General features: G+C 31.5%; 1 protein-coding gene across 2 annotated transcripts; it reads right to left on the bottom strand.

Moving 5' to 3' along the window:
* Nucleotides 1–434: 434 nt before the first annotated feature.
* On the bottom strand, nucleotides 435–17,995 carry LOC130625298 (GRIP1-associated protein 1-like). 2 transcript variants are annotated; one of them, XM_057440353.1, is made up of 30 exons: nucleotides 17,889–17,995; nucleotides 16,163–16,229; nucleotides 15,614–15,699; nucleotides 15,217–15,243; nucleotides 15,067–15,117; nucleotides 14,627–14,683; nucleotides 14,137–14,251; nucleotides 13,307–13,621; nucleotides 13,090–13,160; nucleotides 12,616–12,663; nucleotides 12,505–12,536; nucleotides 12,287–12,334; nucleotides 12,162–12,207; nucleotides 11,792–11,842; nucleotides 11,627–11,673; nucleotides 11,465–11,510; nucleotides 11,066–11,161; nucleotides 10,780–10,875; nucleotides 9,759–9,896; nucleotides 9,363–9,404; nucleotides 8,596–8,709; nucleotides 7,946–8,056; nucleotides 7,653–7,784; nucleotides 6,288–6,387; nucleotides 5,687–5,759; nucleotides 5,320–5,386; nucleotides 2,681–2,794; nucleotides 2,365–2,458; nucleotides 1,995–2,149; nucleotides 435–1,414 (listed from the first exon to the last, which is right to left on the bottom strand). In XM_057440353.1, the coding sequence occupies exons 1-30, from the start codon at nucleotides 17,928–17,930 to the stop codon at nucleotides 1,364–1,366; spliced, it is 2,532 nt and encodes an 843-aa protein (XP_057296336.1). In that variant the 5' UTR covers nucleotides 17,931–17,995; the 3' UTR covers nucleotides 435–1,363. The 2 variants fall into 2 exon arrangements, with proteins under 2 accessions (XP_057296336.1, XP_057296335.1); XM_057440352.1 differs by lacking the exon at nucleotides 17,889–17,995 and adding an exon at nucleotides 17,706–17,828.
* Nucleotides 17,996–18,339: the final 344 nt, after the last annotated feature.

The following is an 18,339-nucleotide window of genomic DNA, read 5'->3' as shown; positions in this document are numbered from 1 at the left end:
TTGCGACAAGGATAATTAACGTAGGGCCATTAGTGGGTAATATATTAACCAAAAGCGATGTTTTAGATTAATAGAAAGTAAAGGAAAGAGATTGTCTATTTAGAAAGTCACAAAAGAAATTCGGTTGTGGAAACGAAGCTAAGCCTGACCTAAAGGGAACTATCTGCTTAAATCTGATACATATCTAATATAACACAACAAAAATTAACTTTTCTATACGCCTATCTCTGGATATGTAATGATTCACTTGAAGTAAAAAAAAAAGAGGCATAAGGCGATACGAAGACTTTCTTATGGTGTACGGAACCTCGCCTCATTTGACCGAACCACAGATATATTCATGAGCTAACACACTGACATTTTTTTCCTATAAAGTCCTCTCACCCGAGCATACAACAATATTTGTCGCATACCGTACAAATTGCGAACAAAAGTAAAAAACACATGCTTAAATTTGTATTCCCAAATATTTACATATTTTCAAAATCGTAATCAAATAAAATAATTAATAATTACGTGTAAATTATGCATGGATAAATTATAATAATTAGAGGAGAAAACATATAAAGCGAATGCAGTGAATTTCGGTTTAAGCACCAACAACACCCCCAGAAAAATGGTCAACAACAATCTGAGAAAAATCTCGTTGCATCAGTTTCTCAATGGCGGCAATTGTTTTCTTTGGCCGATTTTATGTGTTGTCTCGTTGAGTTAATCAAGACCAAAAAAGAAAAGGCTATTAAGAGGCAACATAATAACAATCACGTCGTACTGTGAAACGAAGAAATGTTTTTCAAAATTCATTGAACAGATTTTTCCTTTAATGAGAATATACTGTTACAATTTTTTTATCGTCTCACTTTCGATGCATTGCATGAGTTTTTATAAGAATATCTTTTATAAGAATATCAGACTAGGATAAAAAAAAAATTGGTCTATTGTTTAAAGCAACACAGAAATAAAAAGAATGACCAGTCTGGTTAGATTTTAGCATTTTATAAAAAAAGCATAATTTTCTATATTGTCAGAAAGTTTTGCGGGAAAAAAATTCGCTAAAAAGACCTGATCCTTCGTAAAATTTACTTTTGGGAATTTTCAAAAAAAACGCAAAACCGCGAAATTTCTGACAATTAGTTAAACTCTATTATATACACGTTGAAGTATAAAAATGTTAAAAATAATACCTTGAAGTAACAAACACAATCAGAGACTGTGAAAGTATCACCCAACATGCTCAGGTTGAGCCAGATATCGGAAGAAAAAATAACCAAAAAAATATAATACTTAAAACTGTATAATTTTACAAAACATAATATATACAAATTTGTATAATTTTTATAATATTTCAATTTGTGTGTTATACCTAAGATTTTTGTGTTGCAGTTTGAAGTTCCTTCGATAATAGGTCGACGTCCTAAAATTAAAGAAGATATGAGAGCTGTCAAACTAAAAGAAGTTTTTAGTACGTTGCTTTTACTCAGGATGGGGATAGTTTTGTTCGTATCACCAAACATCAGAACTGTTCACATCATGTTAGCAAAGGAAAATGGTATTATCATGTTAGATTATATCCGTTTTCTAGGGTACTCTCCACTACTACTGTATAGTACACAACAATTGTGGATAATTATACATACTTGTACAATATACTGCACAGATGTAACCACGACAGACAATATACACGTATTTCTTTTTAAGAAAAATACATTTTGGGTTTAGATTTTTTTAAAGTATATTTTTTAAAATGTTTACAGAGACCGACCCCTGCTTTATACCCTTAAATGCTCTTCAGCAAGATTCCTGTCTATCTATCAATTTACTTCTTGAATGATCTCAATATTCTTCGAGTTAGCTGTCATCTCAACCTCAAAATTTTATCAAATCCTGCTACACAAAATTGTATACAATATTGGACAATTAATTATAGTACCCATAAGTAACGACAAAACATTGACGAAGGTCACAAAATAGGACAACACAACATCAGTAGTTACCTGTTGCAACTGCGCATTTCTAGCTAGCGTCTCTTCCAACATTCTCTGCATTTTAGCGTTGATTTCACGGTTTAGTTCTTCGTTGTTATGTAACTTCAGCTTGTCCATCATTTTTTCTTTTAAAGTAAGAGACCGACGTCTTTGAGGTGTAGTATCTATACCAACAAATAAATTAGTTAATGACGACTATTCAGGATTGTAGTCAGTATATATTGAGAAGAATTCACACTTCTAATCACTTATATAATATTTGTTCACTGTCTGATAAAAAATAGATGTACGAACAACGAACAGACAAACGAGATCTCTAAAAAAGGGATGTAAACAGGAGGGTGAATAATTTGGTGAATATTCAATTACAACGACGTACCAGCTTTGTTCTCCATCACATATGCTTGAATAACAAGTGATTTCTGCATCAAATCGTCCGCCATTGCAGCACCGTTCTCTTCCAGGTGACGTACCTAAAAACATTTTGTGACGTCATTGTGTGCGAAGAAAATTAAAATTGAGATATAAACTTGCAAATCTAAGACAGGCAGACTTACAGATAGACAGACTTACAGACACAGACAGACAGATAGACAGACTTACAGATAGACAGACTTACAGATAGACAGACTTACAGACACAGACAGACAGATAGAAAGACTTACAGACAGACAGACAGACAGACGACGCCTTACCCTTTCTTCCAGTAACCACTTTTGTTGTTGCAAATCCGCAATTCGCGATATCAAATCCATCGTTTCGTCACTTAAACCAGAAAGATTTGTCGAACTTTCGACAGGACTACTTGTCTAAAAACACAGATGTGATGCCTTTTTAGATATTTAAAAAAACAAAACAAAAGTTTATATTTTCGGTTTTTCGACCTATTGCTGTACCAAACAACAAGCCAATAGATATAAAATTCTTTTTTTGGAAATTTATTATGCTTAGAATGTTTGCAAATCATTTCCTGCGTTAAAATTTTAGATAAAACACGCATTTTTATTTCTGGTAATTTTAATTTCGTAGGTATATTTCTTGGGGTATACAATCTCGCAATTACTTTATTTTAGAACAATTTGTAACGCCTAATTCTGTGAACTGAATTTATTTTTCCACACTTTCCAAACATTGAATCTCGCGATTAAGAATTAATACAGTTAAAACATAATTGGAAACGAAAATTTAAAGGAGTATCCAGCGTAGCTTATCAAATAATATTAAAACAACAGTCTATAACAATATTTGTGATCAAATTCGTAACGCAGTCTTCATTCTTTTCCCAATTTAACAAATATTAAGATACGCACACACCCGAAGTAGCGCTGGGACGCGGGGTCAGGTCGGACTTTAAAAGTCGTGACGTTACGGCAATCAGTTAAAAAATCGGTCGAAGAAGAAGAAGGAGGAGAAGAAGAAAAATACCGCCCGTTTTAATAAGATCTCGGATGTTATCCGAAATCTTAAAAAACAAGGAATTATAGATGAACAGACGGGATATGTTACACAACAAAAAATTGCGTGTTTTTTTTTTTTAATTAAAATCAGACTCTCTCTGAATAATCAAAAGCAGACCATTTGTTATGTGTAGAAACACTTGTTTGGTAGTTCCTAAAACTAGAATAAACCTTCAATAATTTGTACAGGCAGGTCAAGTTAGCTTTGTGTATCTTGGTATTAAATTATGTATTAAATTTTGCAGGTAGATTTGTTTTCGCGATTTTGGATAAATTCCTAATACAGTTGATTATAGATTAAGAATTTTGTTGTAGCTAGCCAAATCCAGTTTGGCTAGCTACAACAAAATTCTTAATCAATATTTCTTATGCTAAGTACAATTAGTAGGCAGCGACACCTTTTATTACTGTCATGAAAACTTACTCCGCAAAATAGAATTGCTGAGTGCTTTTTTAGCTGGGCAGGTTAACGACAGGCTGTTTTCCCGTGTTCTTAATTTAAGCCGAAGTTGCAATAAAGTTTTTTTGAAAAGGGTATTACACCTAAACGCATTGATGACACAGTTTACCTGTACTAAGCGCTTAGTCCAATGTAACGATGGCTGTTTCCTGAGTTTCTGTTTAGCCGAAGTTACGACAAAGTTTTTTTCAAAAAAAGGGTATATTATGTCTATATGGATATGTGGCATTGTTTGCCTGTACTAATCCTCAGTCGGGAGAAATATTTATTTTTGGACTTTCAGCGGTAACGTTCTCTGAAAAATAAAAAAGGTTGGCCAACTGTTTTTGCTATAACAGGGTGGCAACGAGTTGTAAACTGTGTCTTTTGATTTTTTTGTGAAAAATATCTTACACTAGAAAGACCATAATGTTGTGCGCCTATTTTTTTCAAAATATATAACACTGAAAACACTATAATGTTCTGCGCCTCACTCAATTTATGATATACTTATACTAAAGCGCTTAAACTAAATGTGTGGCACAGTTTACAGTTCTTATTAATCGCTTCCAGGCGTTTAACACCAGGTAACACAGTAACTTGTGGTTTAACCCGGCGTTTCGACTCCGGTTCCCCCAGCTAGTCTAAATATTAATACCACGAAATCGCATTTTGGATTTAGTCTCTATTGTTAATTTTATACCAATGAACGTAGTCTTAACCTTTAACTTGGAGGATCCAACTTTAAGTTCAAATGTTAGTTATTTTAAATTTGATAAAGATTTTAGTCACAGGTATAATAAAACATTTCCAAAATATAGCTACACCACAAGCAATGATATTTAATAAATTGATATGCTAAAATGTATCCACTTCTTTCTTACGAATGTTAAGTGTATTGCAGTATTGTTAAAGTATTAATTTTCACAAATCACTTTTTGTATGTTTGTACTACATAAAATTTTGCAAGTTCAAGATAATACCATGGGATAACTCTTTATTTCAAATAACCGAATAACATTGTAGAAGTTCTGTACAAAACAGGCTACTGGCGACCTAGGTATAGGGAACAAAATTACACACGAACAAGAATCCGAAATCTTTTAGCCTGCAAGGGCTTTTCATTTTTCTTTCATCGCAAAGCACTTCCTCTTTATGAAAATGCCACTCCTCCATTGTGTCTAATTTGTTGGACATAACTATACTATTATTTCATTGATTTTATTATTTACACGACATAAAACGCAGCGCAAATATTTGTACCAATACTTTTTACTGTAGTCTTCAATATCCTGTATAAATTTTATTTTTTATATCGCGCCAAGCCCTTAGAATGTCGCCACCTGCATGCACAGTTCTCCGAAGACTGCATAAATATATAACACCATATTAAAACTTATAATTTATTGGCAAGAAAGCCGTTTTGTAGTTCACATACTTTCAGTGATCTGCCTGCATCTTCATTATCTGCACCACTTATAGATGACACCAGTGATAGATGGCTCCTTAAAATATAAATGTTGAGAATGAAATAAATATTGACTGATCTAATCTCAGGAAAAAACAAATTATCTATCAAGGCGAAACAAAACATATATCATGGCGCAATAAATTATTTTTTAAACCAAAACAAATTATCTATGAAGGCAAAACAAATTATAAATAAAGGCGAAACAAATTATTTATCAATGCAAAACAAAATTATTTATCAAGGCACAACAAATTATTTTTCAAGGCGAAACAATTTACCTAAAAGGGCAAACCACATTATATATTAAAGCCACCAAATTAGTTTACTGACATACCCACTGTCTTGTCTTCTATGACCAGCTGCAATTTTTAACTGAAGTGATTCTGGATTGAAAATCTCATCGTATGCTAAAGAAATTGTTAAAAGATGGATCCATTTTTGAAATAAATTGATGCATGTTGAAAAAGATTCTGTATGAGTTTAAAAAGAATCCTATATCACAAAGAAAAACACGATATGCGGAAAACTTGTCAAAAAAAAATGTTTATGTCGAACAAGATTTGCTATACAGCAACAAATTGATGCCAGTTCAAAAAGACAAAAATAAAGAAAATACACGAAAGGTTTCTGTAGAAAAAAGAAGTGTTACTCAGAATAACATTTTGGCTTGGTGACATTACTATTGCATCTATGAATTTACGCAAAAAAATAAAAGTTTACTTGAAGAAATGCTACTATGTATGACACACACGTAGAAATTTTATTCAGATGGCGTGCATATGTAGATAAAGATGTGTGAGGTTAAAAAAAAATTCTCAGTAAAACTTTAAAATTTATTATATCAATATTTTGCACACCACATGCGACTTGTTTCATATCTCTCGTTTAGAAATACTTGCTTAAATATATTTATCACCATAAATAGTGATACGTACTTTGTTTTACTTTAACTTCTTGGATAAAATCTTGCAATTTCATCTGCAACTGATCAGCTCTTTTTCGCTCACCATTTAACTGTCGCTTTAAATCTTTGATCTAAACGGCAACACAAAAGTATGTTATTCATTCCAAGTGAAAGATAAATAACTGTAAATTTGTTATTTCAAAATTCTGAGAGTTAAATATTTTGGGTCATAGATCACCAAAGGAAGGGAGTGCGCAAAAAAAAGGACTGTGCTGTTTTATCATAACAAAAAACAAATCCAATAAACTATATTGACTTTTTTCTGTCTATTATTTTACCAATACCACCTAAAGAACACCTAAAAAATAGAAATTACCTGATACTAGACACTACCTCTTCTATGAAACTTAAATGTCAAGCAAAAAATATTAAGTGACCTAAAGGGGCTACAAAAAAGCCTAAGTAAGCTCCTCGTAAAACAGACACCATCCATAGTTTCAGAAAAATATCGGCACTGTACAGCTATATAGACTAGCTGTGTATAAATAATTTGCTACATTTTTTTGCAATCTTCTGAAAAAATGAAATCACTTTTAGTATTTAGTATTCAGCTCAAAGCCTGGCAATAAAATAAATTTAAAATATACGCATATCAATAAAATCAAAAGTTTCTTTTGACAGGAAAAAAAATGCTGAATTTCATACAAAATTCTATAAAACTAGTATTAAAATGGTAATGAATACATTCTTACAGTTAGCTAATATAATAATGAATGAATTGTTGCTGGCTTGATTGGCTTTTGTGTAGCCATTTTAAAAACTTCTGTGTCAAATATTGAATGAATGTAGCTAGCTAGTTAAGTTAAAAAAGTTTTAAATTATTTGTCACAGAAGGAAGGATTGATTTAAAAGGTAAGTGTTTATATCGCCTAAATTTTGGATACCAAATATGTAGGAAACTTTTCTGTCATTTTTAGTTATATTTAATGTTCAATTTTATATTCAAAATGATTTTTGCTGTCAGTGCTTAATTTTTTACTACCATCAGCTCGACTTTCGGGTTAAGTTAATGGCAGTTAAAAGTATCACTTAAGTCTAAACCAACACAGCCCGTACCCGTTTTTCAGCCCTCTTCCCCTTCAAGATAACCTATGAAGGCTTAATGGAATTCCTGACAAGACCACCTTTTATTTTGGGATAGTTTCTTAAAATGTCCTAAGATTTCTGAGCAAGAAAACCCTGCAAAAACATATCACATGTTATATCTGTAAGTGTTTTAACAAAATACAAGCGTGAATTCAAGCCTTGATGCATTCATTATTTAAGGCTTAAGTTTATAAACATCCTTATAAACAACAAATGTATAGGGAAAACAAGCATCATGCTAACTGCTTACCAAATGATCGGTCTTTTTGTTAGCAATTCGATATTCCACTTCTCTGTCTTTAGCTGCCTGTTTTAAATTCTCCGCTAGAGATAGCTGTTCGTTTTTTTCTATTTCTAGCTTTTTAAAAGAATCTTCCAGTTCCTACAAAAAACATAAAGAATATGCAATTTTCCATTAATTTTTTAATGCTACAAGCTTTCCCTCAACATGCGACATGCTGCAACAATAGAGTGTAATACAACATTAATATTACAAATCATTTAGTTTATGTAGGATCCAGTCATACACGATACCGTGCATACCTTTATTACAGTTGTATGGTGTAGATCCAATTCTTCTTTGTCTGTCTTCATCTTTGCTTCTAATTTATCTATTTGTTCTTCGTGCTCTTTCTGTGACTTCTCCATTTTCTCCTATAAAAAGAAAAAGTTGCAGTGACAGCCTGATTAAAAAAAGTCAAAAATTTAAGATAAATTAATGAAGTTTAGAGATTTTACGAAATATTTTAACGAAATTCAAAATTCGTCTTCACAAACATCATTTTTTTTTTAATTTTATGGCAAATATGCAACAGAGTTTTCTAAATATTATTCCTAAAACTTTTTGTTGACACATTTAGTAAGCAAACACTGTTTCCTCGTTCTTCTGCTCCAAAACATTACAATCCTTGTAAAATGAATTATTATGTACAAAAAGACCAATTGCTACTGCTAAATACTATCTCTATACTACATGATTTGGGATTATGAAACTGAAAAAAAAACAGGATGACTACAATCAAAAATAAATAAATAAAGATCAGGTGATTTAATTGCAACATATCTATCATGCTTCATTACAACAAAGATATGCTTGGCATAACACAACAGGATTAACAATTATTTTTTTGTAGTAGGTTAACATCAAACTACAATTGACATCAAACTACGATACGTTGCAAGCAATGGCTCACCTCAGTCTCTTTCAAACTTCTCTCTAGCCAGCCTGATTTTTTATCCATTGATTCTACTTGTTCTTCTAAACTTATGTTCCGTTGTTTTGTTTCTTCTAATTCTTTTTTTAATTTCTAAACACAAATATGAAAAAGATTAACCATAAATGAATGAAATTTCAAGCTGGAATATATACATGACTAACAGTTTGATAGGTATTTACAACATTACTTCTCAATTTTATCAAAAAAAATAGTATGTCTTTCAGTGTGAGTATGAGGTCAAGTCTGAAAAATGTTTTTGACACAGGCACAGACTTTATATAGTGACAAATAAGTCAATAAAAACTTTTAATCTTATTAAGTTTTATTTATATTTTTTATTTGAATATTCCAAAGTAACCATAAAAACTTGACAGGTTGAAAACAGGAGAAAGTATCAATTCTTCTTCTTTTTCTTTATCAGATAGCTCTTTTAGCAAATTATATCAAAAGTTATCCAAATCTGACGTTTTTAGTCTTTCAAAACTCGGTATAAGCCCTACAAAAGTCTAAACCTTTTGTAGCTTAAAAAACCTGAAAATGTTGGAAATTAAAGAGATTTTTGAAAATAGATGAATTTCTGCTTTAGTTTTAAAAGTAAAGATACTTCAACACTGGAAGAAGTGAGAAACAACATTCACAAAATATACAATAAAGTAAATTAAAACTACGCTTGTGTGGAAAACAGCAACACAAAACAAATTCATGACAAAAAATAAATAAATTTATAGACTACAATTGCCTACCTTGTGGTTTGTAATTTGTTTCTTTAAATCTTCTATTTCTTCCTATAGAATAAAAATAGTGCAATTTAATTATCAGATGCTATTTTGAAAAGAATAAATATTGGTTTACAAAGAATAGTGTAAATCTAATACAACCCATGTAGGTAGCCATGAGTAAAAATAAAAAAACACAGTGAACATGAGTGATTCTTCTCTAATTTTAACCAAATTAAACATTCTAATAATGTAAACATATATTGTCTATCAGTATCTGTAGTTCAATTCACACTATTTGAAACAGAGGAGAACCCAATGGCAATTTTAAATTCTAAGCATACTAAAGCTAAATGATAATACTTTTAATTAAAAACACTATTTTTATAAAACAACAAAAAACAAAAAAATTCAAAACCTTACATTGTGTTTTGTCACTAAATTCTGTATTTCTTTTTCAAACCGCTCTTTCACTTCCTGCAATTTTGATTGATTATTTTCAATGTCTTTATGACGTTCAAGTGAGGATTCGTCAAGGAGCTTTTTTCTTTTATCTGCCAACTGAGTGGAAACAAAATTAAAATGTTAAAAGACTGGTTTAACCTACCAAGAGATATGCAGTCCTAATAAAATGTTTCAATACAGCACATTCTCTTAACTTTTCATTTACAGCACAAAAATAAAGCAGCATTTTTAAACCAATAATAAAACACAAAAGATCTAGGGGGAAATCAAAAATCATAACAATCTTTAAAGAAAGCATAATAAAAAGCTAGAACTATCTACAGATTTTATATATCAAACTTAACAAAAATAAAAAATAACCCATATGAAAATGACCGTAAAAATATTCGCCTTTTTTAAATATGTCAACATTCCTCAAAACAGAATGTGATTGGCATAGAGTGTAATTTTATTCTGAATTAAACATAATAAACTAGTTTTATTAATCCATGAAAAAATCAACAAAAATTTGCCTGTCATAAAAAATTTCTGAATTTCCTCATTGCAGTTACCGTTTTTGGAGCACATACATACGGCAGTATTATAATATTGAATAATAGTTCGGTCCTCAAATTTTTGTCTGTTATACATAACTCTATAAAGAGCATTGTTAGCACAAGCAACAACTTGCTACCATTTTAAACAGAATGAGACTATTTCATTAAGACAAACAGATTTGCAACTTTACCTAGAAGTGGGCGCTATGCTCTACTGAATAGCTTTGTATTCTCTTATGTTCCTTTCAGTGTTATTAACTCTCTTTTCCTAAACTCATGTGCACTTTAACATTTCAATTTTTATATATACCTACATTTTTTTTTTTTTGTTTATTCACAGGACACATAATGATAACAGAATAATTTATTTTCTGAAATGTTTATCCTGTACATAAATATTCGTCGAATAAAATAAAATAAATAATAAAATACATAAATTATACCTCATTTGCTTGAGATAGCTGTGTCTTCATATCACTGGCATTCTTTTGTACATCCTCTATTGAGCAGGATAATGATTCGTTTTTACTAGACAGTTCCTGGGGTAAAAGAGAAACAACACACTATAATGCTTTTCTTAGCTTAAAACACTGCTTCAAAAATGTGATTGAAAAAAGTACTTATATAAGAGTGTTAAAGTGCAATTATAGGTAACAGTGTCTTTTGCCTATAATCTTTCAGTAAATGCCATGTTAAACCTATCAATATAACATTGTGTAAATGACGTACCTGAATCTGTGATAAACAGGTATCCCTCTCGTTTGTAACACTTTCCAACCGATTCTCAAGATCTTTTATCTTCTCAGACTGATCAATGCGATGTTTCTAAACACAAATATTTTGCTATATAGCATACAGAGAGGTATAGACTTGTATCCCAGTTGTAATTATAACTAACATTTAAGATCATGGACAAAATTAATAAAATAAATGCAGTTACTTCGTCATTTTTTTAAAGACAGACAAAAGTGTGAAATGGTTATTACTCTGCAGAGATTCTAATATAGAAACAACCATTGTGATCACTTGTGGCAAATTCAAAATTAGCTGTCCTGTTTTATTATATTTTGTCCATGATGGTAGAGCTGTTTAAAAACGTTGCTTGAAAATGCAAAAACAACAACGAACCTCTTTCAATGCTATAAGTTCAGTTTGCATGGCTTGGTTTTCACTTCTAAAATACAAAAAAATTCACACATCTATGAGATATTCACTTAGAAATATGAAAAAGCAGATCATTGTTAGAGTGATGTTGTCACCTATCATTTAAACAGAATTTATCTACTATACCTTATTACATCCAACTGTCCTTGAAGATCATCAACTTTGTTATCATTCTAATATAGAACAAAGATATTAACACAAATAATTAATTAAAAAAACAGTCAGTGCATCTTCCTGTTACTCTTTAGCACAAGAACAAAATTTAAGTCATTATAATTCGAATACTCTTACATTTTTAGACTGTAAGGTTGCTTCTAAGTTGTTGATAATTTCCTGAAGCTCCTAATAAAATTGCACCATAAGATCAATATGTACTGACAGGAGAATAAAGAAAAAGTCTCATACCACTTGGGTAGACCTATGTATAAGGATTTAAGGTCCAATCTAAGGACCATGTAGCTAAGGGCAGGAAAAATCTCTATAATAATAGCAAAATAGGTCTGTTCGTGCATCAAAACTTAGTGGTTCTACATAACGCACAAAATCATGTTAAATGCGGAGAATATGTATGAAGGTAATACTTGTGGTTAATGACTAGTGATGTAAAACATATAGTATAAAACATACAACACTATAAAAGTATAACATATCAAATCAATACCTTCTCCTTTTTTATACTATCATCTTTCAATTTGTTTTGAGCTAATCTAAATAAAAAACACATCTTTAACCAGTCCTTGACCAAGTACAACCAAAAGAAATTGATTGTATTTAACATGCACCCACCTGTTTGCTTCGTACATTTTTTCTTTTTCATCTTGCAGCTTGGTAAAGCTAAAATAAAAAGATAACACTCTTAGAACTTAGAACTCAGGAGTGACTTCTAAATTTCTAAATGTATGTTGAAAGTGTAAAAAACAACTCTTCTTTCCTCCCAAAAATGATGTTTTTGACATAGTGTTGGTGTGGTTTATATGAGCGCTGATACAAAAAGTAAACAAAACCTTTCTTGTTTCTTTCGTGCCTTCTCTGACCACTGAAACAAAGTAAGAAAAAATCATCATGATTGCTGTATTTACCTTACACAGCTGCTAGCCTAGAAAAGGAAGCCTCACCTTTTCAACTTCTTGTCTTAACTGTTGTACTTCTTGCTTTGAAGAACTCTACAATCAGAAAGGTATTTATATAATCTATCTGTGCAAGATGGTTGCATCATAGCTTTATTTCAAGCCCTCACAGAGTAATTTAGCTAGAAAGGATGCATAAAATACCAATATAGGAAATATGTAGGAAGGTAAATTCCTGTGGATTTTTCTACAAGTTAACAATTAGTCTAATACTGAAGAGGCTAACACTCTAAATTAATTATTTTAATATATAAAATAACTGTGACATATTCAGTAGTGAGAGATTCACACAGTTTGAGACAGAAACTTGTAGGCATGTTGGCTCTAGTAATACCACTTTCTTTTTTAATACAATGGGTTGTTTTCTTGTTATTATTATATTTTCCCCCCAAAATATCAACAGTTTAGGTTTGCCTACAAAAATAACATGTTGGTGATCTGATATACGTAAAATTAAGTTACCTTTACAGAGTTCAATTGTTCCTGTAACATTTGTGTTTCGTGTAAAGCTGTTTGAAGTTTGATTTGGTGATCTAAATAAGACATAATGATTTCTCAACCCAATAATAAACATATTTTATGCATTTTTGATTTTGCATTTAAAATTAGCAATCCACTATCTTTGCATTCGGAAACGTGGTTGATATAATAGAAAAAGAAGGAATTTTTCCTGTCTCACCTGTGTTGTTATTGGAATTAGCAGGCAACGTGCATTTTGACGAAGTTATTGTTTTCAAACTGTTTATACATTTATCCATGGATTCCCTGAGCTCCACCATAGTATCGTCTTTGTTAACTCTGGGCACAGAGTCTGTAAAATCTTGTTCCAGATTAGTCTCTGGGGAACTAGTCTTTGATAAATTTAATACATTTTCAATAATCAGTTGCATTTCTTCATATGTGTTGTCAATTTTTGAGTAAATATCAACATTATCATTTTCTGCAATTGTATCAGGCTGTGAAGATGGTGCGGTAACTGTCTCTTTTGAAAGTTCTAGACAAAAAGATTGTGCAACAACTTTTACTAAACAATTTATTTAACTAAATTTTTCTTATTATCAGTGTCAGGCCATGTTAATTGTTTTCAACAATTTTTTTTAAAAAAAATAGTCAAGGCACTTTTTTGTGTTTTTGTTATGCAACATCAGTAAAAGATGGGCAGCTGTCTTTTTGTGACGACACTATCTTCATTAATTTTTACATCTCCACACCCAATAATAATTTTGCAACTTTATATGATTCTCTTCAACTTTTGCTTGAAGTAAAATCATTTCCCTCTTAAAATTCAATTTAAAAATAAATTTAAATAGGGTTATGCCAACAAGGACACAAGCAAAGAGCTACAAAACAATCCTGAGATTTTCCAAACAATTCAACATTTTTCCAAATCCACAAACCTTAGACAACTATGCCACTGTGGCATTATATGGTAGCGTACAACAACAGAATGAAACATAATTGTAATGAGAAATAGATTATGAATAACTTTGCCACTGTGATATGCTTTACCTTGAATAGTTTGTTGCAAGACAGAATTTTCAGCTTTTAAACGCCTGTACTCATCATTATCTTGTAGGGATGTTGAATGAGAAGATTTCTGCAGCTCTTCGTTTTCAGCTGACAACTTAAAATCACAAAAATAAAATAAGAGAATATTTTAATTTTTTTGTTATAACATCAAAGTTAGAATAAATCTTGAAAAAAATGAAACATTTCAGGGTGTTTAATTATATCTGTTTTCACAAATTTTAATGCTATACGAAAGAAAGCTACACGAGTAATGAAAGATAAAAAGAACTGGAAGCAAAAGAATACATTTTTGTTGTTTAAAAATAAATCTAAAACATAGTTTATTCTATCAAAACTTGCAGAATTCCCTATAAAACAAAGATTTTTTTTTTGTTTTTAACCCTTTCTATTACCAAAAATATATTTCCATATTTAAAAAACTCATGCCAGAATAAAAAGTAACTTAATTATTTTCATCAAGCCAACTTACTCTAGATACTTCTTGCAGTAAAGTTTGATTTTGCAGCTTAAAATCATCTTCGTGTCTCTACACAATAATAATGATAAAGAATAAAAACATAAAGCACTAAATCAAAAATGCAAATGTAGGGCTTAAGTTTCCAAACCTCAAGATGCTTCACCTAACTAGAACTCCAATTGAGTTTTGAATACAAAAGAGTTAATTGATTAGAGCTCAGGTGCTTTTGTGGAAAATAGTGTCATCATTAAAATTTTTAGTTGCTTGGCTTTTTGTTATAAATGTAAAATGCAGAAAAATGCCATTTCCTGTGTTTCAAAGACAGGGATATTGCAATTTTTTTAACATAATAAACCAAAAAACATTAACACCTAAGGCTGCAATGACGATGTCATGGTTGTGTATAAGTCACCTGAGAACGGCTGTGCTTTGTACCAGTAAAAGTCACATACCTGCATTTGTTGGTTTAATCTTTCATTTTCTTCTAGCAACTCTTGCAAATCCTGAAGAAAAATACAACTTTAAAATCTTTTAAACTGTAGTTAATGAAACCAAATATGTAATTAACTAAACTAAATGTGTTCCGGAATTAATTGACTTACCTTTTTTGATTTACTCTTTGTGATGGCCTGTAAAAAGAAAATGCAAGTCTGTTCACTAACACTGTAGATTTTGATTGTGACCTTTATACTAAGTCATGGAGTGGCCCTATTATTTTTTTGAAAAATATTCTTAAGCTTGAGAATATGTTGACAGAATACAAAAGACAGAAAGGGATTCATAACGCTTTTAACATTAATTTAGCGCCATTAATGTTATGAGCCAACATAAGCGCTATTTTGCAATGATAATTAATGCTATAGTGTTATATTATGTTAACGCTATAATATTAAAGTGGGTTATTTCTTTTCTTCTTTGTAGTGATATAATGTTAAAATTTAACGCAAATTTCTTTGTTATCCTCTGGACAGTCACATATGCTATTTCAAAAACACTTACTTGGAAACCAGGAAATTTCATCAGTTTTGAAAGTTTCTGAATTTCTTTTTCTTGACTGTTGCATTTTTCCTGAAGGATAGCCTGGTCTAAAAAGTTGAAATAAAGAGTAAGATAGGTTTTTGGTCTAAGCAATGCATTTTTTAGTATGGGCAATGCATTTAGATCATTTCCTGTGTAATATGGTGCTAGAGTTAATAGATCACTCACTTAAAATTAATTTTGATATTAACAACTGCAAAAAATTGAAAATGTACAAAAGAAAAAACATGCACAGGATAAAAAGGTTTGGTATACGCCTTCTCTAAATAATTAGTTACCAGGTATGCTCAAGTACAAACAAATAGGCAAACAAGAATGCGTTTAAGGTGAATTAGGCACACCATGTACAGAGGGAAAGGGAAGCAATGGCAAATCTTTGAGTGAGCATACATTTTAAATGGCCTCTGTGTATTATCATTTATAATGTATTATCATTTGAGTTTTATTTTGTATGTATCATAATGAGATCTTAAAAAAACCCACAAGTAATCCAGCGTTCAAGTTACTTACCATTTTGCGATTTATGCAGCTTTGAATCTATCTCATAATTTTGTGTACGAAGCTCTATCAATTGGTTCTGAAAAAACAAAAAACCAATGCCAGAAAAAGTCAACTGCAAACCATGTGTGTTTATATTTTTAAAATATGAAATGTCAGCAGTACAAGCATAAAGTAAAATAAATGTATGTGTAAAACGTCTAAGCACACATGCAAAATCGTATAGAATATTGCTCACAGTTATGGTCACCTTCTTGGAAGTACCTTGTGAAATCACTTGAATCAGTACAATCAAGTTTTGAGCAAAATCTATAGTTCTGATAAAAAGATTACTGGAATAATTTAAAGCCTTAAAGAATATACTCATTACAATGAAGAAGAGATAGATGCCAAATTGTCTACTTGTGGAAAATACTAGAAGGCTTTGTACTAAATTTCCTTCTTCACCCTGTTTTATACCACACAACAGTACGTAAAGGAAGACTCCGCAAGCTTCCAGAAGTGATGTTATCTGCCAGCAAAAGTCATTTCTCCCTTCTGCACTCATCCTTTCATTATCAAGCACCCAGGATCTTTAACTCTCTTCCCAGAACGCCTAAAGACCTAACTGGATGCACAGTAGAAAAGTTCAAAACCTATCTTGACAATTTTCTCCAGACTGTACCTGATGAGTCCCAGGTCTTAAATATGCAACAAAATGAAGACCTGAACAACAGTCTCCTGACAGTACTTAAAAATGCTGCATCTATTCCACTACCTCCTTGAGGTATTAGAGCAGCACAACAAGACACTGTTGAGGTGAACGCCAGTCAAGCATGACAGACGTGAGTGACCCTACTCAAAAGATTATCAGAAGTACATAGGAGATGCGTTTAAATAGGAAGAGATGTGAGCCATAGTGGCCATCATAGTAATGGATTTTTTGGAAAGTTCTCTGTTCTGTCCAACAAAATTATATTTGATGCAAGATCTAGAAGCCCTGAAAAATCCTTTTTGAATGAAATCCTGTAAATCTGGAACCTAAACTATTGGGAAAACTAAAGATTTATATACAGTCTATTATCTACATGTGGTGTATCCTTGAAAGCATGGTTGCAAATTTTAATTTTGACTATAAAAAAGGTGGCATCCACTCCTACACAAGCCAGAAACGTAGTTGAAAATATCAGTAACTGTGCTAAAGAAGTAAATTAGACCAATTTCTACATAATACACCTGATAAATCAATCCCAATTACCTTTCATTTTTAGAGGAGAGTGGACTTAAACAGCATCATAGTAATGGTCAAGCATTGGACTCAACAAGTTGTATAAGTAGAGAACCACAGCAGAAGTGGATTTAAGTTGTTTATGGTCTTGGAAACTAATTTACTTTTACAAATCAGGAAGTCTCAGGTAAAAATCTAGCCAGGCAGCAAACTGTTTTCTTTTTTTGCATAACATTAAAATAGTTAAAATAGTTAAGTAAGGCTAATATTCGTTTATGCCGTGCGTTTTCACTCAAAACACGGTCATATTGAAAAAGTGCTTGAAGGAGTTTGTTGTCTTCTTACTACCTCCTCTGAGGACGAAGAACACATTCCAATGCTCAAAATCTCCAACTTTGCTCCTCCGCCTAACTGTGGTAGGACCTCACGGAATAAGTAGAATAAAAACTTGTACATCCTGTTATGTAGAACTTTAGGGTTGGAAGGTATGCAAGTTTAATGTGTGTGAATTGTCGTAGTTAAGTTTTATACCTGAAGTCTGTTGAAGTCTTCGTCTGACAGCGCAGCCGCCATGTTGTTAGAACGTTTTCGGTTCCCGTGCAATCTAATGCACAGCGCGAAAAAACATGGCTGAATCTTGTTGCACTTTCAAAATTTTTAAAGGTGCTAAAACTTTATCTACATTTACGGCCAATGCTCCTGACGTAACATGCATTAAATCAACTGCTTTGCAAATAAAAAAACTTCGTGAACATTCGGAAAAAATTCTAGGCGATATTGTAGAGGATAACAAGAGAAATAAGGTAAACACTAGCGAGGAAGTGATGGGAGATGATTACGATGACGAAGATTCTGAAGAAGAAGCAGACGATAGCAGTTGCAAACCACCCGAATTAAAAAAGATAAAGAAGCTTGAACCTTAAAAAAAAATGTTTTGACTGATTATTTCAGGCTCACTCATAGACAGGAAAGCAAAATGAAT

The sequence above is a fragment of the Hydractinia symbiolongicarpus genome, chromosome 14 (assembly GCF_029227915.1).
Source record: "Hydractinia symbiolongicarpus strain clone_291-10 chromosome 14, HSymV2.1, whole genome shotgun sequence".
NCBI lineage: Eukaryota > Metazoa > Cnidaria > Hydrozoa > Anthoathecata > Hydractiniidae > Hydractinia > Hydractinia symbiolongicarpus.
Note: the sequence above shows the minus strand (reverse complement) of the source record. Positions and strands in the feature narration are given on the sequence as shown.